This window comes from Naegleria fowleri (assembly GCF_008403515.1).
Source record: "Naegleria fowleri strain ATCC 30894 chromosome Unknown tig29, whole genome shotgun sequence".
Lineage (NCBI taxonomy): Eukaryota > Heterolobosea > Eutetramitea > Acrasida > Naegleriidae > Naegleria > Naegleria fowleri.
The window spans coordinates 181848-205838 of record NW_025407961.1 but is presented as its reverse complement, the minus strand read 5'-3'; the positions used below and the strand labels follow the sequence as shown (position 1 = coordinate 205838).

Genomic DNA, 23991 nt, shown 5'->3' with positions numbered 1-23991 from the left:
GAATGGTTCCTTTGGAGCCGTAAATGGTTGCATCACTCTTTAAATTGGCTCCAATACTTGTCATGACATTTGCCAGTTTAGAATTTCCGAACGCGAATTGACAACTGACAGTTTCATCCACTTGATTCACAAAGCTTGATACTGATAGAATTGTTTCAGGTTCAAAACAATCATACACAAAACAACACAACGAAATTGGATAAATTCCACAAGCCAACAATGCTCCACCTCCCAAATTCACATCCACTAATCCCTTATTACTTTCATGATTGTTTTGAAATCCCAAACTTGCTTCAACCAACTTGACTTGTCCAATGATTCCCTCTCGTACGAGTTGGATCATTTTCTTAAAGATGGGAAAGAAAGGCATCCAATTCGCTTCCATGAGAAATAATTTTCGTTGCTGAGCCATTTCACACAATTCTTTGCCTTGTGTGTGATTGAGAGTAAAAGTTTTTTCACACAACACGGATTTGTTATTCTCGAGACATTGTTTCACATGAGAATAATGATCGGAAGTGGGTGTAGCAACATAAATGATATCAATATCGGGATTTTGCATCATGGATTCATATGATTCGAAAGCGTGTGGAATTTCATGCTTGGCTGCAAACTGTTGTGATTTTTGTAAATCATTTCGAGTTGCAACTCCTTCGATTTTGCATGAAAGATGTGGTTTTTGAACGAGCATGGACTTGAACGCGAGACAAAAGTCATGAGCGATACGACCTGTGCCAAGAATGCCAAAGCGAATGATTGAGCCAAGTTGTGGTTGTGGGAACATTTTTTTGACTTATTGCATGCTGGAAAGGACAAATTCTGAGTTGGAAGCGGTGAGATCCACCACACGTGTCTATTTCTCTTAATGAGAAGAAGATTTATTTTCACAGCCCTCTAGTTGTTGGTGTTCAAGCTAGCAATACCTTGAATTTCTTTTGCTTGCTTCTTTCTATTTCTTTCTTCGTATCTTTTTGCATTGTCAATAATTCTGTTGATGATATTGGTGGTGGTCAATTCTGGGCATGGTGATTCAATTTGTTGGTAAATTCCTAGCTTCTTTGGCAATTCATATGGATCGACTTTCACTTCTGGTTCCTTAACAGTTCCCGAGATAACAACAGAAATCTTCATGACATCAATTAAATCTTGAGTCACGATGAATGGAGCTCCAATGATGACGTCATCGACATATCTGCACGACAAGACGCTCAACAATCTTTCGTGAATGTTCATGATTGGGTGATGAGGTCCTTTAAATTGAGCAATGACCTTATCTTCATGCAATCCAACAATGAGATAATCTCCGAATTTTCTGGCTGCCTTCAAAAATTCAATGTGTCCAGTGTGGAACATATCAAAAGCACCATCTACATAGACAATCTTTGCTCCTGGTTTAGGAGGATTCATCTTCTCCGAGAATTGGCGAATTTGATGAACAGATGGATAATGTTGTCTTGTACGAGTATAGGGTGAAACAGCAGTTTGATCAATTTCGCTTTGTGGTTTCAATTCGTCACCCATTGTGCTTGGATCAATGCCTTGCTCAACCAATTCTCTGTACTTGGACAATTTTAACATTCTTCCGACAATATCTGTGGTACTAACTCCTTCTGTTCTAGGAACAATCATCATCAGTCCAGCTTGTCTGATGCTCTTGTATGAATCTTCTCCATTCTCGTCAAATGAAATGTCGTCACCATGAACACAATAGTCGACATTGTACTTTTTGAGCATTTCGAGATCTGTCACATAAGGAGCATCTTCAACAACTCCATCCACCCATTTACAACTTCTCACATGCTCATAACGTTCTTGAGCCTTCATCACTGTTGGTCCCTTGTGTCTGAGAATTTCCTCATCGGAGTGAACACCAACCAATAATTTAACCTTTGGGAACAAGTTGTAGGCTTGCCTGATGGCATTGGCGTGACCAAAGTGCATCATATCAAAACAACCGTCTAACCAAATGATTTTGGTGTCTGGATCTTTGGCAAAGATGAGGTCATCGTTTTGCGATGATTTCGGAGCATTAGTAGTGGTGGCGGTGGTGGTGCTCGAGGAGGCAGCGACGTCGTGTTGAGACATTTTTTTTGCTTGAAGAATCTACAACGCGAAGAAGGAGATTAGATGATAATTGAACCTTCATTTGTTGGGGGTAAGAGCAATCTCGCTTCTATTTTCCGATAATTGAGGAATCTTAGCGAGAATGCCGATAGCTTGGAGAAATAAAAAGAATGAATATTTATGGTGAATTTCTAATCTACTACTTACTTGGACGACCATGAGCACATTGGAAAGGTAAAGTGCATTGGGAGAGCTTGTGAATTAGAAGGCTACATTCTTCATTCGAAAGTGGGTCTCCAAACATGACAGCTCCTCTGCATGCTTTCGAGTTCATTATTTCTCGCACTCGTTTCGGACACCAGGACGAGGAGTCATGTTCAAGCTCTGAAAGAAATTCCATCATCACTTCATGATTGAGGGTAATGGCTTCATTTTCAATGAAAATACAAGGTGCTGTTTTGATGCTGAGTGGCACCTTGTTACTTTGAATGGGTAAGGTGGAGATCTCCACCTTCCAAAACCACGTTTCAAGTTTTCTTTGAAAATTCGAAATAAGGCCTTGAACTTTGTCCGGGTCGATGAAGATTATTTGTGAATATTGCACGGAACAAATATTTGGTCCTGGTCTCTTCTGGATAGGATCTAACATGACTTTTTCAAAGTTCTCAAGTCGGACCCTTTCATCCGCGGCATGCTGATCGATAGCCACGATTAAGGTACTATCCCCAACTTGTAATTGAGCAGTAATGAATTTGTTTTCAATCTGTTTGATCACTTTCATTCTGGAAAGATGCTCCTTATTGAATCTGAATGCTGAATCTTCATTCTTGGTATACTTTAATTTTGCAAGCCGGAGGTTCTCTTTGCAAGAAGTGTTACTTCCAACCACATTCCCTCTGTTAACATTTTTCGCTTGCTCTATGAGTTCTCTAATAGCTTTCTTTGGATTGTTGTTGGGTATTGCCTGTTTGTTTGCACATCCATAGAGCTTGTCAAACAAGCCCAATTTTGTGGGTTTAAACTCTTTCTCTTCATTTTCCATATCAATCAACTTTTCTGAAAGTGCCTTCTCGGAAATAGGTCCCACCTTGCAGTAAAATAATGCATTTCTTAGTGATTGATAAATTAATGAAATGTCAAGCGAAGCAGCGCTTTCTGAAATTAGAACAAAGTCCAAACAAAATTCCTCAGCTTTGACTAATTTTTCAACCTCCAACGCCATGTTGTTCACAAATGCATACTGAATACATCGAGAATGTGAAGGAGCAGAGAATCCTGATATGGTCACTTGATCAAACACATTGCCAGAAAGAATTACTGCATTTCGTCGCTTTCCATGAAAATGTTCAAATCTCTCGAGGAGAGCTTGTCCTGGATTGGAATTTGCAGAAACGAGGGATATCTTGGTGTTTGCAACGATCTGATCGTTCACAACCACACAAAAACTTGTGTGCAATGAAGTAAACGATCGCTGTTTAACGCTCTCTATAACCTCAGTTATTGTGTGGGAAGGGTCATGAGCAAGGGCTTTCCTTCTCACTGGAAAGTTGTAAAACACGTTTGAGCAAGATACGATGGTTCCCGAATTGCCATGATTCCATGTTGTATAATCCTGAAGACCTGATGATTTCGAGTCTGTAAATACTTTTTTAAAAGCTTTTGGGAAGTTTGGCCCTTTGGAAATGATGCATGCGTTACAGGTCTTAATTATGGAATGCAACGATTCTCCTTTTGAACTTCTTTTTGAAGAAACTGGAGAGAATGATTCCACTCACATAACAACAACTTCAAACTTACGATATCTGGAGTCTCCAATATGTTTCATATCAGCAAACAAGATACCCTCACCGTTATCTCGGACCTCCAACATAAATTCTGGTTGTGTTTTTAATGTTACTGAAATATCTGTCGCCTTGGCTTCCAAAGCTGTTTCATATTGATCTTAATAAAAACATCATACGCCATAGGGTACCAGGAACTTACAGTTTTCAATAAGCCGCATCACAATTTCTTTAACCGAGGAGCATTGAACACCGCTTCTAATGAGATGTTCCTGCTCAAGGGAAAGCTTTTTAATCATTTTTTCAAGTATTTAAACTACCAACAGAATTGTTGCAATTTACAGAAAGAAGGGATTTGTTTGTTTTGTTTCAAATCATGAATTAAATCACCTTTTACTATAGGCATAGGGCACAGTAGTGGCCACAAACGGTATTGTTGAAGAGTCGAACACACCAGGTTTTGTAATAGTTGGCTTGAATGCCGATCCTATTTGTTTGTCTTTTTCCTCCTTTCGCGTTACGGCTCGTATTGGTGGTTTGAACTCTCCTGATGCAGCGATCGTTTCTCCAAGATTCTTAGGGGTTGATTTTTTGTATGGAATGTATTCTTGTGTGGATACTAAAAAGAATGGAGGTGAGAGAATTTGCAATTTAGAAACATACCTCTTGTTTGTTTTTCTATCATGTTTTCAAATTTGTTGACTTCCTTATCGAATTCATATTTACATGCATTCTGAATGCTTCTAACGTAGGTCTTGTTCTTTATGGTGGAAAGGTCTTCAGGCAGTTTAAAGGGACCATATCGTTTGTCCTTTACCCGCATTTTGTCTCTCTGATCAATTTTTGTTGGAAGGGAATTCTCTTTTTCGGGAGTACTAGATGCTGTGGTCTTGTATTGATCTGGATATAAATAAGTGAGGGAAGGATTGGATTTGAGTTCAGTGTTACTTGTTGATTTCAGTGTGCTGTTGATGGGCACAGCTCTGCTCTTTGAAAGAGAGTTAATGTACTCTGTTTTTGCGACATATCTCAGTTGATCCTCAACGGGGATTCCATAAACTGTCTCTTCTGATATCAATCTGTGATTAGGTTTGTAAACGCCTGGTATTGTTTTTGTACTGACAAGGTGATGCAAAGATTTCGACAATTCCTGGAATCGTTTGAAATCATTCTTTTCCTTCTCGTCAGCCAGCTCCTCCTCTCTGATTTTTCGATAATTATCCACATATTCGCTGACAGTTGCATTTTGCTGCTGCACAAACTCTAAATACTCTTTCCTCTTGTAAAAATTATGTACATATTTTCGAACATAATAGCCACGGTAAATTCTTTGGATTTGGGTTGCACAATAGTGATAAAATTGCTCTCTCTCTTGTTTGATTCGATCTGCCAGCAATTGACGTTTGAGTTTTCTCCCATATAAATACCCTCTAAACACTCGCTGTATCGTTATAACATGATGTCGATACTTTAAATAAGCATTTCGGGCAACCCATCTCCGATAGGTTTTTTGAATGAGAACTGCAGCATTGTTTTCTCTTTCTCGGTTTGCTTCTGCCTCTCTGTATCATTCATAAATATTTTATGTTACCTCTCCATTCCGATCTCAATTTCAACCGGTGTACAATCTTACCTTCTGGCCTCGAAGAAGCTTTCCAGGACCATGTGGGGCGATAATTCGAGAAAAGTGCTTGTCATTATTTTTTTTTCTTTAGGCAAACCAGTAAAATTTTTGGCGCGCACTGACATCATTAAACACACATCAAACTTCGTATGTTTCTTCTTAATTCATTTAATCGTACATGTAATCCTTCTGAATATCAGTGAAAGTCAACAAGACAAAGATCTTGATTATCGATCTGAGTTACCATTGTTCCATAGTCAATAAATAGCTCACTGCCTAAGGATACACAATATGTGGCTTGTCTATTTTCGAGTTCATTAATTGTCTTCTCCTGTAATGTCAATAAATCAATGACCTTACACGAGAAAGCTTCAAAAAGAGTGACCTTAAGTTCATCACAATAAATTCTGTCCACCGGCGATGTGTATGATTGTTTAAGGAGTGGTTGGCTCAACTTGCGCAGGTCAAAAATGGTAAAAAGACCATCTTTTCCACCACAAGAAATACTGTGAGAGTTCATGGCAATAGAGTACACAGATAGCAGCTCGTCATTTCCATCTTTCTTATGTTCCAAAACTTTGATTGGTTTCTGAGAATGTGCAACAGCACGAGCATCAAATATCTTAACCTTTCCATCTTTACCACATGAGGATAGAAGATGATTCCAAGGATTGTATTGAATCTTGTAGAGTAGTCTTTCGTGAACGTCAGATAATGTGTAGATACATTTTCCTACATTAATATCCCAAAATTTGATGCTCAAATCATGTGATGCACTTGTCACAATATTTTCACTCATACTCTCAATGGATACCACACTTCCCTTATGTTCAGTTAAACTTTCAATAAGATTTCCTGTTGTAAAGTTCCATATCTTGATTGTTTGATCACTGGACGCGGATATTATTCTATTGTTAAATGATGAAGAGGTAGTGTTGAGATAGAATGTTCCAGAACCAACATTCTTTGACTTTAAATTAAATGGATCCATGAATAAGCATTTGATGTCGAGCACTGTGCCTTTGTGACCTGTGAACTTTTTCACAATTTGTCTATTCTCCACATCCACTAATGAAAAAGTTGGATCGTTAAATCGAGAAAAAAGTAAATACTTCTTCTTATTGGTCATGGCGTCCAGCACACTCCTCTCCTCTACCGTAAGTCTCGAAAGAACATTGTTGTTAGGCAAATATCCTTCAAGATTTCTAAACTTTTTCATGAAACAGCTATACGATACAGGAAGAATTTGATTCATAAAATCCAGAGTGGAAGATGAATTTGATTGCAATGGTTGGTTATTGCCACGTGTAGATGGAGAATTGGGAATTCCTTTTTCTGAAAGGCCATCCGCGACCTTCAGTGGGTTCAGTACATTCAACGTGAAATTGCCCTTCAATTCGGAATGCAACAAGGCTTTAAAATACAAATCAAAATAATCAATCCATGTAGGTTCTTTTCTTTCCGTAGACTCTAAGAGTAGTGAAGCACATTCGATATTTTCCTTTGATCGGAAACTGCTGTCAAATGATAATTCTAAATAATCTTTCACCTTTTCGAAAAATGTTGGAAATACATGCCGCAATAAATTTCTCCAAATTTGTTTGCGGTGATCCATATAACAATCATAAAATAAGTGAGAGCATTGTCTAACATTCAGAACCTCTCGACCCTCTAAATAGCTCAACACATGAAAAATCAAATCGGAATGAAGGTCTGTGATGATCATTTTTTTGATGAAGTTGTAAAGTGCTCATTGTCGTCATCAATTACGTGTTAATTACAGATTTCGAAAAATGTCTGCACCTTTTTCATGGACCACTATTCTTCAAAGCACGAGACTGAGTGACCCAGCAAGCATGGGCACCCTTCTTCATATTAGAGTGTTTGCATACCAAAAAAATGTTAGCAACGAGCTTTACGAGAGTTCCTGCCGATTTTTATGAGAAGGATTGCGAAACCTTGGCAAAAGAGCTCATCGGAAAGGTACTGGTTCATGTAGTAAATCAGAAGAGAGTTTCTGGTGTGATCGTTGAAGTAGGTTCGTTGAATTTCAACTGCATCTGGATGTCATGATGATCGTATGCATTCGGAATGATCATCATGGCGTTCGTTAATTAGAGGCCTACCTTGGCGATGAGGACAAGGCATCTCATTCCTATCTCGGAAAACAATCACAAAAAAACAAGAGCATGTACTTGCCAGCAGGTCATGTCTATATCTACAAATCATTCCGTGGACAAAATGATTGTTTTAATATCACCAGTGCAAAAAAAGAAGGAATTGGTGCTGGAGTTCTCATACGGGCATTGGAGCCAGATCTTGAGAGTTTTGACTTGATGAAACAAAATAGGTTGGATATGAATCCTTCTCTCAAAGCAGATAACATTTCAAAATACAATGTTTCTGCAGGGCCAGCTCGATTGTGTCATGCGCTCAAATTAAGCAGAGAGGAGCATGATGGAATTGATATGAAGCACTCGGAGGAGATCTTTTTAGAGGAATTGATTTCGAGCACAAGTCATGTGGATAATCATCATCTACATGGTCATTCTGAAGATGGGAATGCTATCGCCACAAAGCAGCAATACTGTGGAAGTTACAAAATCTCAGCATGTCCCAGAATTAACATTGATTATGCAGAGGAATGGAAAGATAAACCTCTGCGATTTTGTTGGCTAGATAGAAAAGCATATTTGAGTTGTCAAGTTCCAACAGCTTTCAAAAACAATTGGTTTTATTATCCTTAATGAATTTGAACTCTATTTCATACAGTGAATTAGCTCAATAGTTCCATAGTAGTGTGTGTGAATATTTGAGGTGAGACACAATGATGGTCTCGATATCGGCAATATACAGTGTCATCCTGAATTCGGAATGGACCAATTGAAAGCATTTTAAAATGTTGATGACAATACAAATCTAGCGTGTACAATTTCTAATGCCACAGAATAAACACTCCTGAAAGTAAGTTACTTATTTTCATTAAGAGATCCATGCAAAATGAATTCTGCAACACATTCCTTAACATCCGAAAAGCATTCCTTTAAATCATTTTTAAAATCATTTTCAGTATTCTTATCAATTTTTGGTGTCCACTCTGCATTCATTCTGATGAGTTTAGAGACACATCCATGTGATTGCTTTAAAAACGTTCTTGGACATAAACTCTCAGCTAAGCACGAGGTCAGTTGCTCTGCATATTCCCTTTCCGAAACCACCTTACGATCATCGGAGGGACTACCACTATTCTTATCCAATTCTACATCAAAATATTGAGCACAATTTGATTGAGCAGCCATGATTGATGGAAGGTAATCTTCATACAGTTGATGACCAATTTGATCTCCAAAGTAGTTATTGCCGGCCGAGAGTGAGAGAACTGAAAGTTTGGGCTTTTTGGTGGATTGTTGTTGACTCATTTTTTGATTGGTTGCTAGCAATTCTTGTTGGCTGATGAATCTTCAAAGAGATGTCTCAATATTTATCGAATCATGATTCGGTCTGTCAACAATTTTACAAGCACACGTGTCGTGTCTACATGAAGGAGATCTCCCCGTTCAATCAAAATATCATTCATCAAATTTGAACGTGTGTTTCTTCCATTTGAAACCTTGCTGTTTCTTCTGTGGAGCAAAACTCTGAGATCATCCACTTATATATGAATGTGTGAATCTGGATTGACAATGGTGCGACATTTTAGTGCCTCACTTGCCACTTAAGAAGCACATCTGTGGTATGGACATCCTTTTGAATCGAACCCCAATAGGACGGCGTGTCTTCAGAGTCTGACCTTCGAGAATGTCGGAATATAAATGTGAGTTGAAAACTCTTCGAAAGAACATAGACAGGAGCAAGAACGGAGACCATTTTCCATTCGTTGTGTTGTGGGATGAAAAAAATTTTCAAAAACATTCACCTTCAACGAATTGGTTGTTGTGATGAAGAAAAGAACGAATATTTCCGAATCATCGTATCAATAAAAAATGATCAAGAAGCGATCTGCAAAAACAATCTCATCTCGGAATGTGCGGAGAGGACATGAAGAGGAAGTGGATGGTCCAATGGTACAACATGAAGATGATCAAAAACAAAGAAACGTTGGACCACCACAAGAAAAGGTTTCGGAACAAGAAATTATTCGACAAGTGTTAGAGGAGAGTGCAGAGTATAAATTCGGAGGAGTCAAATCTTCCTCCTCGAGTAAGAAAAGTACTGTAACAAATGTATTAAATTTAATGGAAATGTACGGAGAGGAAGATAAATCTGAGAGTGGTATTAAAATCACTGTCAATAAGCCAGCAAAATCTTTGGAAAGAAAATATGGAGAAGAAGAGGGTAATGATGATGTCATCGCGTTCAAGCCAAAATCAATGAGAGTTACAAAACAACAATCTACATTTTCTACCTCTGAACTTCGAAAACGAAAAAGACAAACTAATATACTGGACAGTGTGGAGGGAGAGGAAAATTCTGTGACGCCACAGAACATGGGACAAATTGTTGCCATTCATCCCGAAGACACAGCTGTTGTAGTACCGTCTCATCATGATGACACTGACACGAATACTAAACCTAATGCTGGTGTTGGTACTGTAATTCCTGACGATATTACCATACAGGCAATTAAAATGAAAAGAAAAAAGTTGAGAGAAGCGAATACTTCTCAAATGCAAGAATCTTCTGAGGATACCTCTGATTATATTCCACTTGATTCATCCATTCCTGAAAAGGCCGGGCTAGGTTATAAAGGTCAATCTGCTAAAGAAGAAGCAGGTTATACTAGGGCGATTGTGACAAAACATGGAGATGTTGTTCTCCACAAAATCCAACAATCAACAAGCAGATTAGTGCGAGAAGATGACGAAGCAGAAGATGCAGTAGATGAAATTATTAACAAAGAAGAGGAAGTATTTGAAACTCATAAGGATGCAAAGATAAAATTTGGACTACCAAACGACGACAGAAATAAGGGTGATGTTAAAGAATCTATGGGAGATATTGAAATTGAAAATGTTGACATGATCGATGAAGAGGACTACGAGAAAATGAAGGAATTTAGCGAATACGAGCTCAATCAAATGAGAAATGCAGGATTGTCTGTTCCTGAATATAAGCAAAATATCATTACACAAACTAATTTATTCAAACCTAGTGAAGAAATTGAAAAGGAGCAACGAGAGAAGGAATTAGAAAAAAAGAAGCTCATGGCTTCAATTTTGAAATTTTCATCCAAGAAGGATGATGAACGTGTCATTGAATCTTTTGAAACTGTTGAAAAACAGTTACTCGAGAGAATGAAAGAGCTTGAAATTTCACACGACAAAATGCAGCAGATTGTAATTGAAACCAATGCAGAAATTGAAAAAAGTGCTCGTATGCTCTCGCAACTCAATGAAGACAGCGAACAATACGAAGAACAGTATACCTATTTTCAGGAAATGAGCAAATTCGTGGACGATTTGGCTGATCTTTTGGATACCAAATTGCCAGAAATTGAAATGCTGGAATCTCAAATATTTGAATTACAGGAAAGATTTTACCAACAACTGTTCGAAAAATCCTTTCACGGTCATGTTACCTACATGCCATCATATCGAGAGACACAATATGAGAGAGCGGTTGCATTTGGTGGGGATGGAGAAGCCGAAATGACCAATGATCGATTCTTAAACGAAATGAACTCATTGGTGGAGAAAATGAAGCAAGTCTTTGACGATGTGAATGAGGACTATATTTCAATACCTTTGCTGAAGAAGCGCTTTGAAGGATGGAAAGAGAAATATCCCTCCTTGTACAAAGATACCTATTGTAGTCTCTGTCTGCATAATGTATTTGTAATCTTAACAAGATGGGAACTTTTCACTTCAGGATGTTTAACAGAATATAAGACATCAAGTAACGAACCTTTCAACTTTCCAGCATGGAGTGTCAGTCCACTCGAGTGTACAGATTTCACAAAATTCAATTTTTGGAAAGAACTCTTCAATTATGGAGAAGTCTCAATCGAAACAGAACCAGAAAACTTACTTCCTGAAATAATTCGAAAATCCATGATTTCCATCTTGTTACATACCATTTCAAAAATCTACAATCCAATGGACATTGAACAGACACCAAAGCTCATGCAATTAATTAAGGAATACAAAGTATATCTAGAAGGTTCTAACACCAAGGAAGAAACAAAGTTATCGGAAGCCATTCAAAAGAGATTGATTGCTACCATTCACGAATTTAAATTTCCAGCAATTGCTACACTGAACTGTGAGCTTGTCACACAATCCATCCATCAAATTATTTCCATTTTATCTAAATCAGTCATACCTTGGATTGAATGGTATCCATCCTTCGAACAGAGTGAAACTCTAAAAAATCAGATTGTTCTCCAATGCATTAATTTGAAAATGATGACCTTTATTGATTCAGGCATTTCTCAAAATATCATTACAAAGAAGGAAAAGATTAAGTTTATTACACAACTCATGTCTCAATGCAAATTACCCAATAACTGGAAGAGAGAGCTGAATTTATCCATTGATTAATTAACCATGCATGCAATCACAATCGATTTTTCATGATTTAAAACGAAAACAAATTGAAAAATTTTCAAAAAAAGCAAAAAAATGTCCAAGCTGTTCCTGCGTTCATGTCTCCTGACTCAATCGTTGATATCCAGAAACGGTTCATCACGATTAATTCATCAATTCCGATGCTATTCATTGAATTCTATAAAATTATATTCGCAAGCAAGTTCAACATCAGAGAATATTAATACTCAACAACAACCATCATCAACACCACCATCGGAACAACCTAATCAACAAAATTCCGACCTAAATTCAGCACAAGCTCCACAACAACAAGAACAAAATTCTACACAATCACAAACATTGGGTACTTCAAATTTACAGATACCTCTCAATTTGGATTCGGCTGAGACACTGAAACAAAAGAGAGAACAATTACAAAAGGAATTAGAAGCACGAAAGGATGCAGAGGTCATGTTGAAAAAAGTAATTTATAGAGGAATAAGAGCGTTTGGAGTCTTGTTTGTTGCTGTTTGTCTATTGATTTGGGCTGTGAAAAAGAAAAATTTGGAAGCTAAAGTAAGAAAATTCAATGAAAAAATTAAAAGGAGTGAGGAGAAGGAGAAAGAACTTGAAAAGGATCTCGAAGAGAATTTTTCATACATACGAAAAGATATTGAAAATCAATCCAAGAAAGAATAACCATTACAATTTTTTAACTTCCTTAATATGGATAAAAGCATGCTCTTTTTACAAAATGTTGTGGTTTTTGATTGTAAATAATGGAGTATTTATTTTCGTTGTCCAAAACCAGAGGTTCCAAATCCTGATGATCCAAATGGATTGTTGCTTCCCAAGAACGAAAACGAGCCACCACTCGAAAATGTGTTTGGCTTGTTGGTCGCAGTAGTGTTATCACTTTCATCTCCAAATGAAAAACGAGCTGTGGCGAATACGCTTCCTCCGGTACTAGAACCTTTTGAAGTGTTCACTGATGCAAATGGATTGGTAGTAGAAAAACCACCGCCACTCGGGAATGCACTTTGGCCAGTGGATGGTGCCTTAAGTGCTGCAAATGGATTAGGAACTGTTGGTGCATTCTGCAGAGACAAGCTTGGTTTTGGGACCGAGGCAAACACATTGGTTGATGACGATGGCACGGAAGTACTGCTGACAGAGGCAGTATTATTTGATGGGGTGACGGCAGTGGAAGTTATTGAGCTCGATGGAAGTGTACTTGTTGATGATAGATTTGCAGTGTTCAGCTTTGAATTATTCAGGCTGACACCACCAGCGTTGTTATTGGGTCTCAAGCTTGTAAATGGATTATTTGAAGAAGTCATGGTCGGATTACTAGTCATGGATGTACTGGTTGCAGAAGAAGGAGCAAAATTACTACCAATACCACCTGAAGTGGAGATAGTAGCGCTTGGATTATTGGCATTTGTGTTGCTAATGGTGGATGAGGTAGTCGGTAAAGTGGATGACATTGGAGTGGCTAAACTCGAAACAGGGTTGTTTGTAGTTGCGTTATTAGCACTGCCAGTATTGACATTCCCGGTTAAGTTTGATGCTGGTTTTTCAGAGGGAGTTACTACGGTCGCACTAGTTGGTGGTGGAATGGTTCTGGTTGCCATAGTTGAGGGCATACTAGTTGAAGAAAATGGATTGGTAAGTTGAGAGCTAGCAGGTTGTGGATTTGTTGGCTGTTGGGCTTGTTGCACGCTAGAGGGTGGTTGTGACATAAAATTGGATGTTGATGTGATTGAAGGCATTGGATTGGAAGGTGTTGCCATCGTGTTTGCAGAAGGCGTTGTTGGAATGGCTTGTTGTGATGATTGCACGTTAATAGGGGCGCTAGATGGAAGAGTAGGTTTTGGAAGGCCAAAATTCGTAGAATCTCCACTTGGTAACAAAGAGGGTATCTTGAATTGTGAAACATTAAGATTCACAGTTGTGTTGCTAGATGGTACTGATGACGTTGAAGGTTTGTCACTTTGAGTGGATGCAACTTGAGTTTTGAATTGAAAACCTGTTGCTGAGGTAGGTGTGGTATTGATGATGGTGTTTGAAGCTCCTGGCTTTGAAGTAGCAGCTGTAGTGATGTTGTTCGTTTTGATACTCTGTTCTGTAGAAACAGGTACAGAAGATGTTGGCATTGTAGTTGAGGCAAAATTAATTCTAAATCCACCGCTACCGGTGTTTGTGACCGAAGAGTCAGTGGTTGCAGGTGGCTCCGCAGTGGTGACAGTTTTTGGAGCGATGGTTGTCGTTGTAGAACTTGTCTCAGCAGTAACACTAGAGGGCTTGTCATCGTCATCCTTCTTTCTAGCTAAGCTAGATAAATTAAATGATGATCCAAGATTATTGTCTGGTTTTTTGGTTTCCTCTGTTTTTTCTTCGTTAACTAGGCTTTGATCACCTCTCAATAATTGGATCATTAATTCCTTTCTTTGTAAAATATCCTCTTTGCATGTCAATACTCGTTGTTTTTGAATAGTTTTTGGAGTGGCAAAACCAAGTCTTCCTTTGGATTTTGGTTTTCGTTTTGGTTTTTCTTCTTTTTCTTCGTATGAGGAGTTGATGATGCTATCATTTAAAATGCTCTTATCAGCTTCTGTAACAAAAGAAGTTTCAGGTTTTTGCAGAGGGACAGATGAGCTACAAGTCTTTGGAGGTGACAAGCTTGATTGATCCTGTCTCTGCTGATTTGTTTCAGTCATTATTTGATCATTCGTCTTAGTTCTTTTTTGTACATCTCTGGGAAAGCTAGTTTCGGATGGTGCTGGAACCACCTTATCAAAACCCTTAGGTCTGTCTCTTTTGACACCCTTGCCCTCCATATTAAATCCAAAATCTACTTTCTTTTTTCGTGATAGAGCACTTGAATTTAAAACGCTGTCATTAAGGTTTGATAAATTGACCGAGAGATCGTGTTGTTTGGTTCCCAGTGCTCCTCGTACCTTAAGAATGCCTTTAGGTGACTTCTTTGTCATGTCACCAACAGATATCATTGATAAGTCATTAATACCAGTTGTTTCTTCCTCTTTTTGTTTGATTTCATTCGTTTCCCTATTGCTGTCAACTTCTTGTTCTTTTTCCAAATATTCCTTCTCAGAAGAATCTTCTATCAAAATTGATCCATTATTGACAACCCAGCTTGTATTGGCAATAAGTGAATGAGTATTATCCTTTGGTGCTATTGGTGATATTTCTAGGTTTGTAAGTGTATCATTGAAAGTCCTAGTGTGAGATGGTGTTCCATTTGCAATTTTGGAATGAACATTTAAAGTCGGACTCTTAGAAATGCTAGAAACTGGTGCTTTTTTGTTTTCCAATCTTTCAATTGGCTTTCGATAAATCATTGTGTTTGAAAATTCCTCTTCTGAGAGGTTGATTGGTTGATTGAATGGCGAATTTGGTGAAGTTGGTTCTAAATGTAATTTCGAAGGAACCAATACTTTAGGTGTTGAATTAGGCCTGATGATGGATTGATGTTGATTCATAGTCAAGTATTTTGAAGGAGAGCTTGTCAAGTAACTCGTATGCAATAAAGAACGGTTCTTTGGTCTTGAACCTGAGAGATTAATAGTATTATTATTGTTCACTACCACAACATCAGTCGTGCTTTGAAAAGGACTTGTTGGTTGATTTGTTGTTGTTGAATAAGAGGTCCCTCCTCCATAATAATTCATCGGAGAAATGGCATTATTCGGTGATGATGCAGTATTAATGATGAAAGAAGCAATCTTATTTCCAGCAACTTTTTGTAATATTCGTTCCACTGTAAATTTATCCTTTTTATTCCAAAACACAACTCGATTGGCTCGTGATGGCTGCGACATTCGATATCGGAGGTAGGCCGTCGCCAATAAGAGCACACACACGAACAAGAGAACGAGAAGGAATAGACTCATTTTTTTTGTTTGAAAATTTTTTTCAAAGCCCGCCATTTTTTATTTTATCATTTTTTTTGAACCTGAAGAATTCTTGGAATTGGAAGAAATCCTCAATGCTAATGGAAATTGAAGATCACGTGCTGATAATTCTTTGTATTCGAATAGAAATTCATTATTGAAAACATTTACTTCCATCTCTTACAAGCTTTATAGACTTGGCTGTAACTTGGTGCCTCGCAAAGTACCTCTCCATAATTGAACTGTGTCTCATCGGTCCGTGAGACTCCACTCTTTTTCACACTATTCGAAGCATTGCAGTACAAGTTACGATCTACCTTAGAAAGAGAATCACATTCCAACAATTGTTTCGTATTACTTGAAATCACTTCATAGGTTTGGACTTGTTGCACCTTGTGATTCTCTGTCAACTTTTGAAGCTGTTCTGCAAGTTCTTCCTCTTTCATTTGCTTGGCTCTCTCTTCACCAATTTCCTTAATCTTCTCTGCAATAAGTTTATCCATTTCATCATCTTCAATACATCCATTGATAATTATATTTGGAACCTTATTCGCATTGGTCAACAAGAGACATTTTCCATGAGTTTTCGTTGCAAGATAATCCATGAAGAGAGTGAGTTGTTGATCATTTTGTGATCTCTCACAAATTAAAGTATAAAACACACATCCCTTCTCCATCAAGTAATCTCCCAATTTGATCCAGTCAATGACTTGATTATTCTCATCTTTGCATCCCTCTGGATACGAATCACCACTTGCTCCCATTCCATGTGGAGGAGCATCAGCAATCCAAATGACAATCTTCTTTCCCTTCTTATTGAATGGCATTTCAGAGACGACTTTTAAAGCACTCACCAAAGCTTCTGGATAATCTCCACCTCCTTCTGCAAACATTTCTTGAATGTAGGATTTGGCAACCTGAACATTCCGAGTGAATGGAAATTCTTTCACAGCATAGTCGTCACTATGATCACGATAACTCACAGCAGAGAATCTCAAATCTGACTTGAAATGATCATGTAGTGAAGTAATAATGGTTTGAATGGTATCTTTGGCTACATTGATCTCACCCGACATGGAACCTGTATTGTCACAAACGAAAACGAGATCGACAATCTTTTCACTGAATTCGACAAGTTCTTGTTCTTGAGGAGAGAGTTGTAAATTCTTGTTGCTACGAAGAATGGCTCCTTGTGAGTTGTTGTTGTTGTTATTGGTGTAGACAGGTTCAAACGAAATGTCGAGATGACCATCGGAGGGCTCTGTGGTTGATGATTCTTTCTTGGTGGTCCAAAAGGAGGAAAACAAACTGCTTAATCTTCTCATGATGAATAAATGAAAGGTTTAGAATGATATTCTTGTTGTTGTTTCTTCTTTTTGATTTGAAATTGTCATGCCTTCCAACATTTCTTTTTAATTAAATAGAAGTTGCAAGTTCCGACTTCCTTCTAAGGAACAAGGATGATTTCCTTCGACAAGATTCACCACCAAGTTCATTGTGACAAAGGAAGCCAAAGCCAACGGCTATCCAACAGAGAGACCAGATATCAATAGTGAGATGTCATTGTGACGTCACAATGACACATTGTTTCATATTTTGAATGCAATTCCATGGAATACACATGTTTATGATTGTTCATCTTGCAATTCTTGTTGCTCTTCGTCTCTCTGATGCTGTTGTGTTTGCTTCTCAATAGCCATCTCTTCTTCTTTTTGGCGTTGCTTTTCCTCTCTCCATTTGGAGAAAATAACTAAAGCAAGTCCAATAAGAATTCCAATGGCTCCTGGAATGATCCATGGAGAAACTGTTTCTCCAGAAATGGTCACTGTCATGATGGTGGTCACAATTGGTGAAACAGTATTATAAATTCCAATCACTGTTGGAGAGGTAAGACTTGATGCCTTTGAATTCATCACAAAACTCAATGTACCATGAATGAATACTGCATACGCAAGTCCAATATATGAATTTGAATCCAATTTTTGAGATTGAAAGGAAGGATAATAATAACAAGCAACCACAAAGGGAATAAGAAGTCCACCAAAGAATGTCCATAAACTCAAGGTCACAGGTGGCACTTTTTTGGTCAATTTTTTCAACAAGATTAAATAAATGGAATAGGCCAACGTATTCACGAAAATGAAAATCATCCCAATGGTGAATGAAAAGGTTTGTAAAATGGATTTCTGAGGAGATTCTTCTGGATCTTGTTCTTCAGTAATGGCGTCCTCTTCGTTCAAAAGAGCAGAAATTCCCAACATGGATATTGCTCCAAAACATGAAATTAAAACTCCTAAAATTTTGATAATTCCTTTTGACTCTCTTTTTAACAAGATGGAAAATATACAGACCTCTGTGAAGCATAACGGATGATAAAATTCAATAAAAATCATCAAAAGTAGTAGTGATAATCATTGATACATTTGAATGATACACTATTATCGATGAAACCAACTTACCAACTGTAACATAGCAAAGAAGATGTTGTATTCATGATAGCAATAAACAATAGACAATATAAGCATTATTGAAATGAATATATTTGTTGTCAACAACATACCTGCAATGAATGGTTGTAAAAGTCCAGCAACAGTTGCGTTCGTCATGTTAAGTCCAATGACAAAAAATATCATGTTAATTGTATTCATAGAGCCACATATAAACAAGCTCTTAAACATTTTAAAAGTAGGTGTTTTCTTTTTGATGTATCGAATTATTGGATTGTTGTACCTTGAAAGAGCTCTCTCAGACCTAAAAGAATAATTTCTGTCAACAAATATCGAGAGAAAAAACAGTACTATCGTAATAAGAGAAACTCGTACAAATGCAAAAATAGGTGGTTGAAAAGCTCGAATAGGATTGGGTGCCAATACACAAAAACCTTTCAACATTCCATTTTGAAACATTATAATTTTCCAAAAATATCATAAATATTTAAATTTGTTAAATTCAACATCCACACCACAAACAACATTGCAAAAATCAATCATTAAAAGCATATCAAATTTCTGTCATACCTCCAAATGTAAATAAAGTTCCTGTCATTAACAAGTTTGCATAGAGTTGGGATGAAAAAAACCAGTGAGCTCCTTTTTTCAGTTTTTCCAATATTCCCTTCTTGGATGTTTCTATCGGCGACTCATCATGCGCTTCCTGTATTGAAAGTGGGTGTTCATCAATAATAATTGTTTTAAAATTATGTTGTTCATCAAGATCATCGTCATTATGATTTTTAATGAACATGGTTTCCTCATCAAGAGTGTCGTCATTATTCGTTGCTCCGATAATCATGGCATGTGGTTGTGAATTCGTTTTTATCATTATTGAAGAAGCATCATAATCTTGATTGGATTTTATGGAGAGTTGTGTCGCGCTACTCTCAGCATCTGGTCGAGGAAGAGAAGCCATTTTTCTTTGTGAGCGAATTGAAGTGTTTTGTGAAGATGATCGAACGCAAAGACATCTTTTCTGCCATAAGGCAACGAACGAATTGACAACATTTACACACTTCATACTTTTGGGTATATTATTTATTTGTGAACAGGATTGAGAAATGGTTGAGATTCACTTCTAATTTCTCCAAATGTAATAAAAGTTGCTTGCTTTGAAACCATTGAAGCTGGAACTGGCAGATGTTGTGTAAGCACCGAAATTTGGGAAGAAGAAATAATCTCCAACGTTCATCTCGGGCAACTCATAATTCTTGGCAATCACATCTAAGCAGTCACATGTTGGTCCAAAGACGGTTGATTTGAATCTCTTTGATCCCATCTCCTCAGTAGTCTTGGTAGTATTGAATGTTGGCTTGTAGGCATCAAAGTAAATATTGTTGAAAGAACCATAAATTCCATCGTTCACATAATAAATAAAGTCATCCTTGTCTCTCACAACATTCTCGGCACCAATTTGTTCAGCAAGTTGTTGGTAATACAACTCATTCTCTTCACGAAGATCCTTCTTGGTGAAGATGCTGCAAACCAATGTGGATGTTGCGGTAGCAATATATCTGCCTGGCTCAGAAATTACTTGGACATGAGGTGGGAATAACTCATCAATAAGATGTGCTACATTGGAAGCAACATCCTCAACACTGGGTTTTTCGTGGATACCTCCCAGAAAACCTCCACCAATGTCTAACAAGTTGAACTGGAAGCCAAATTGTTCAGCCATCTCGAAGATTTTCTTTGCATCGTTGACAGCTTGGACATATGCTTGAACATCACGACAGCCAGAGCCAACATGGAAGGAGACGCCACACAACTCAACGTTGTGTTCCTTGGCAGCCACAAAGAGCTCTCTTGCCTTGGCAACAGACACACCAAACTTGCCAGAAAAAGCAAAGGCAGAGTTAGAATCTGCTGTTTTGATTCTGATAACTCCTTTGGCATGCTTCCAATTCTTGCTCAATTTTTCAATCTCAATGACAGAGTCAAGAGTAGTCCATTCGACTCCGCTATCTCTGGCATGTCTCACATGGGAAAGCTGTTTACATGGGTTGGCAAAGATAATGTCAGTGGTTGGAGAGAATTTCTTTGACTTGACCAAGTTGACATCTACCTTGTTGATATAGGCCAAGGTTTCATAGTGTTGTGGATTTTCTTGAAGCCATTCATCGACCTCTCTGCATGCTTGAGAAACTTGTTGAATCTCGCTCAAGCTGGCACAGTCAAATCCACAACCCATCATGTACATGATCTTAATGATACCTGTTTGAGGGTTACATTTCACAGCGTAGTAGGGATTGACACGAGGGAACGCCTTTCTCCATCTCTCAACTTGTCGAACCACGTGAGACAAGTCAATCAAATGTTGTTGACCTTCTTCAATATCTTTACAGACATCTCTGACAATGTCTCTAAGAGTAACAGGTTGTTGGGTCTTTTCATCCAGAACAGGAAAGTACTCTGCTCCAAAGTACTGTTCCATGATAGACTTGAAAGCCTTTACCGCACGGCTTTGGTGGTAGTATTGAGTATCGTTAATGTCTTCATAGAGGACATGATTCTCTTCATTGTCGTCATCAAAGGAAGATGTTGTTGGTTGTAGAATTAATTCAGTCTTCTTTGCAAATTCATCATCATCGAGGCAAGATCTAGCGATGAGATTTGAACTGGTTGCAATATCAGTGGTGTGTGTGTTTTCAAACTCCTCCAAAAGATAATTCTCAACAACGCGATATTCGTGAGTGGTTGTTGTAGAATATTGTTCGTTTTCTCTTGGAAATACGAGTACAAGTGATGGATGAACCTCGAGTTGTGCTTGTGGTGGGGCTTGGAGTTTAGTTTGAAAAACAACACTCATTGAGAGTCCTCGATGTTGTGGGATGATGATGCGGGTTGGTGTGAGAGGTAGGCTTTTTTTTTGAATGGAACAAAAAAACCGATTTAGCTTCGGCGCTTGAATCCGACGATGGGAAACATTGAATTTCTCGGAGCGAGAGAGTCTGGGAACACACACGAAGAGAAGAAACGGTTTATTGCAGTAGTGAGAAACTATTTTCATGTTCCCTGAGTTGTATACAACGCCAATGACAATTAATAGCAAGTAGAAACTCTTGCTCAGACCAGCGAATTGGATTGTTATTCTTAGCAAGGAAATAAATTTTTATTGTAAACAACTGAACAACCAATGCTCATGCAGAGGCGGTATTTTGTGCAAAGAATCTTGCCTCAGGTCACTTCAATGGAAAAGGTAGAGAATACTTTTATGGACAGAAAACGTCACTTGCCAAAACTTGTCTACAGTAAAACAACATTTTCCAAGTTTTATAATAACGAATATATAAACCCTCTTTATGTTTTACTGTAAAATGTTTTAAATAGACGAACCTTGAACTTTCTCACTCCTTTGACTCGAGTCTAAATTCTCTGAAATGGCAATAGATTTCACAGGTGACACCAAATCAGCAGTGCAACTACGGAGAGAATCTCGGGCGGCATTCTCTTCTCGAACCTCTCCCGAGATTGCTGAATGTGGATGGGACGTCATAGTGGTGGTGACTGTTGGATCATGAAGAACCTGTTTTCGAGGTGAAGTGAATCGTTGTTCAATTTTCACCGAATGATCCGAATGATCATTGGAGTAATCGTGGACACAAAGGAATATTCTTGTCATGCTCACTCCATAACATTGTTTGAATTCTTCTTCATGGCAAAGAGCATACGTGATGAGGGCCATGAACACTACAGATGCGACGTCAATGACAAAATTTTTGAATAAGCCAACAAATATTCCATCTTTACATTTTAGATGGTATTTAGTAAGGAATTTGGGAACTGTCAATATAACATCTTACTTACAAATGTCCCATCGAGCAATAAATGTTGGAATGAACACACATGCCAAAACAAATGCTGTTGCTAGACCAATATTTAAAATAATAATAAATCTCGTAAATCTCAATTCTACAAAATTGGTTTGGGTTCTTTTCAATCGAAAATAAATTCGAAAACTATAAATAGTAAATGCCACAATCAAAGCAGAAGGCAATAAAATCATGGATGCTGCCGCACATGCAAAGAGAGGAGTACTCCTTTTCAGCACTCCAGAAACCACAGATCCTATCAAAATAACCATAATATTAAACAAATAGATCGAAACAAGTAATAGGATGTTCTTTCGTGAGAGATGTCTCTTTGGATTTGACATGTGGGAAGTACTACTGATCAAATCGACCACATGCGACCAATGCACCAACACTGTTGTAAATGTCAGGGACATGGAAAATATTGAAAGAGCTCTAAAACATCCATACAGTTCATTATTTTCAAATTGAGAGTTCCAAAATTTGAAATTCCACACAAAACCAATGATATTCTCCACAATCATGAATACACCGGTACAAGTTTGAAAGAATAGAATGGCTGATCTCAAATCTGTCAAGAACAATTGATGAAACATAATTTTTCCCAAAATAATTAGATACCATTTCGAAGATGCTCGCAATGCAATTTCCTGTTTCCATTGATGAGAAATTTTCCTTCTTTTCGTTACCACGAAAGGAATGGTATTGTAAAAAACAGAAATTATAAGTGCGGACAACATGAGTACAATAATGATAAAGGGAGTTCCAAAGTATTTGAAGGGAATGAAAAAGAGTTGATAGGCATCTCCACATTGGAATGCAAATTTCGGTCCATTTTGATTCCGACACCAACACATGAGTGGATTCACAGTTTCGGAGAGGAATAAACTCTCAAAGAGATGCAACGTGTTGTCTTCGATATTGGAAGAATAATTTTTCAAATACTTGTTCGAATGATAGAGATCGGGTTGAAAGAATCTCCAATCCACAATTCCAATGTTCACCTTGTCATTGGATGGATCGATGGGTATGAGGGTCTGATTATTGTTAATATTACTATTATTGGAAGTGTTGTTGGTCTTGTTATTGTTAGCATAGGCCGATAAGGAAGCGAAGAGAATAGAATTCAGAATGGTGTCATCCAAAAGTCCATGATTGCAATGTTTCAACATGGATCTTTGAATTCGTTCCAAACTTGGAAATCGTTGTGAACATTTTGAATGTTGATTGATTTGAGAAGAAGTGAATTCACCACCACTCATGTACTTTCGGAATGCATGTGCATCCTCTGAATTGCAAGAAAGACAATAATTCATCATGATAAAATAATCGCTTCGAAAGGTTTGATTGGCGTTGAAGATGAGGGAATGAGTCAAATTGAAACACACTCGAGGATCTATGGAGCATTCACAAAAGTAATCGACACATGGATTTCCAGTAGTGCTATTGTTGAAAGAAGAAGAATTTCCAATCTGACCGAAGAAGGAAGTATTCATCTTGCACAAATCTGAATACGAATTATCCAACACAAAATTAGTAACGTAATAAGATTGAGAGTAAGGTTTGAGGTTTGCAATATTTTGATCGTCAGGATAAGGAATAGAGGTTGGGAAAAGAGAAGAATCTGCCGTACTGGCGTGTACAATGGACACAATAGAGAGAAGTGCAAAGAGCGTGATGGTCATCTTGAACCAATTTTCACTTCTATTTTTGTTGAGGGGAAAGTGTAAATACACTTTATATAAATCTTTCATGCCACTTGTCAAGTAACGATGAG

At 37.8% G+C, this 23991-nt stretch overlaps 14 protein-coding genes across 14 annotated transcripts in view; 3 read left to right on the top strand and 11 right to left on the bottom strand.

The window, feature by feature from the left end:
• Positions 1 to 784, bottom strand: part of FDP41_002314 (uncharacterized protein) — a gene marked incomplete at both ends in the record, with an annotated part of 798 nt that extends 14 nt beyond the window's left edge. The window contains one exon of the mRNA XM_044705495.1: positions 1 to 784. This exon is cut by the window's left edge and continues 14 nt beyond it. Within this exon, the coding sequence (XP_044563207.1) occupies positions 1 to 784 (784 nt within the window).
• A 110-nt stretch (positions 785 to 894) lies between these two features.
• On the bottom strand, positions 895 to 2085 carry FDP41_002313 (uncharacterized protein; the record flags this gene model as incomplete). The annotated part of the gene is made up of 1 exon (XM_044705494.1): positions 895 to 2085. One exon carries the CDS (start codon positions 2083 to 2085, stop codon positions 895 to 897), a length of 1191 nt encoding a protein of 396 aa, XP_044563206.1.
• Positions 2086 to 2263: 178 nt separating this feature from the next.
• Positions 2264 to 4144, bottom strand: FDP41_002312 (uncharacterized protein; the record flags this gene model as incomplete). The annotated part of the gene is made up of 3 exons (XM_044705493.1): positions 2264 to 3738; positions 3862 to 3990; positions 4048 to 4144. 3 exons carry the CDS (start codon positions 4142 to 4144, stop codon positions 2264 to 2266), a joined length of 1701 nt encoding a protein of 566 aa, XP_044563205.1.
• Positions 4145 to 4231: 87 nt separating this feature from the next.
• FDP41_002311 (uncharacterized protein) lies at positions 4232 to 5543 on the bottom strand (the record flags this gene model as incomplete). The annotated part of the gene is made up of 3 exons (XM_044705492.1): positions 4232 to 4464; positions 4509 to 5407; positions 5479 to 5543. 3 exons carry the CDS (start codon positions 5541 to 5543, stop codon positions 4232 to 4234), a joined length of 1197 nt encoding a protein of 398 aa, XP_044563204.1.
• Positions 5544 to 5665: 122 nt separating this feature from the next.
• On the bottom strand, positions 5666 to 7195 carry FDP41_002310 (uncharacterized protein; the record flags this gene model as incomplete). Its single annotated transcript, XM_044705491.1, has 1 exon — positions 5666 to 7195. One exon carries the CDS (start codon positions 7193 to 7195, stop codon positions 5666 to 5668), a length of 1530 nt encoding a protein of 509 aa, XP_044563203.1.
• A 173-nt stretch (positions 7196 to 7368) lies between these two features.
• On the top strand, positions 7369 to 8216 carry FDP41_002309 (uncharacterized protein; the record flags this gene model as incomplete). Its single annotated transcript, XM_044705489.1, has 2 exons — positions 7369 to 7507; positions 7588 to 8216. 2 exons carry the CDS (start codon positions 7369 to 7371, stop codon positions 8214 to 8216), a joined length of 768 nt encoding a protein of 255 aa, XP_044563202.1.
• Positions 8217 to 8438: 222 nt separating this feature from the next.
• On the bottom strand, positions 8439 to 8888 carry FDP41_002308 (uncharacterized protein; the record flags this gene model as incomplete). Its single annotated transcript, XM_044705488.1, has 1 exon — positions 8439 to 8888. The coding sequence occupies one exon, from the start codon at positions 8886 to 8888 to the stop codon at positions 8439 to 8441; it is 450 nt and encodes a 149-aa protein (XP_044563201.1).
• Positions 8889 to 9452: 564 nt separating this feature from the next.
• FDP41_002307 (uncharacterized protein) lies at positions 9453 to 12008 on the top strand (the record flags this gene model as incomplete). The annotated part of the gene is made up of 1 exon (XM_044705487.1): positions 9453 to 12008. One exon carries the CDS (start codon positions 9453 to 9455, stop codon positions 12006 to 12008), a length of 2556 nt encoding a protein of 851 aa, XP_044563200.1.
• An 81-nt stretch (positions 12009 to 12089) lies between these two features.
• On the top strand, positions 12090 to 12695 carry FDP41_002306 (uncharacterized protein; the record flags this gene model as incomplete). Its single annotated transcript, XM_044705486.1, has 1 exon — positions 12090 to 12695. One exon carries the CDS (start codon positions 12090 to 12092, stop codon positions 12693 to 12695), a length of 606 nt encoding a protein of 201 aa, XP_044563199.1.
• Positions 12696 to 12784: 89 nt separating this feature from the next.
• On the bottom strand, positions 12785 to 15910 carry FDP41_002305 (uncharacterized protein; the record flags this gene model as incomplete). Its single annotated transcript, XM_044705485.1, has 1 exon — positions 12785 to 15910. The coding sequence occupies one exon, from the start codon at positions 15908 to 15910 to the stop codon at positions 12785 to 12787; it is 3126 nt and encodes a 1041-aa protein (XP_044563198.1).
• A 167-nt stretch (positions 15911 to 16077) lies between these two features.
• Positions 16078 to 17235, bottom strand: FDP41_002304 (uncharacterized protein; the record flags this gene model as incomplete). The annotated part of the gene is made up of 1 exon (XM_044705484.1): positions 16078 to 17235. One exon carries the CDS (start codon positions 17233 to 17235, stop codon positions 16078 to 16080), a length of 1158 nt encoding a protein of 385 aa, XP_044563197.1.
• Positions 17236 to 17535: 300 nt separating this feature from the next.
• On the bottom strand, positions 17536 to 19318 carry FDP41_002303 (uncharacterized protein; the record flags this gene model as incomplete). The annotated part of the gene is made up of 3 exons (XM_044705483.1): positions 17536 to 18263; positions 18471 to 18791; positions 18928 to 19318. 3 exons carry the CDS (start codon positions 19316 to 19318, stop codon positions 17536 to 17538), a joined length of 1440 nt encoding a protein of 479 aa, XP_044563196.1.
• Positions 19319 to 19480: 162 nt separating this feature from the next.
• Positions 19481 to 21211, bottom strand: FDP41_002302 (uncharacterized protein; the record flags this gene model as incomplete). Its single annotated transcript, XM_044705482.1, has 1 exon — positions 19481 to 21211. The coding sequence occupies one exon, from the start codon at positions 21209 to 21211 to the stop codon at positions 19481 to 19483; it is 1731 nt and encodes a 576-aa protein (XP_044563195.1).
• A 513-nt stretch (positions 21212 to 21724) lies between these two features.
• FDP41_002301 (uncharacterized protein) lies at positions 21725 to 23899 on the bottom strand (the record flags this gene model as incomplete). Its single annotated transcript, XM_044705481.1, has 2 exons — positions 21725 to 22092; positions 22210 to 23899. 2 exons carry the CDS (start codon positions 23897 to 23899, stop codon positions 21725 to 21727), a joined length of 2058 nt encoding a protein of 685 aa, XP_044563194.1.
• Positions 23900 to 23991: the final 92 nt, after the last annotated feature.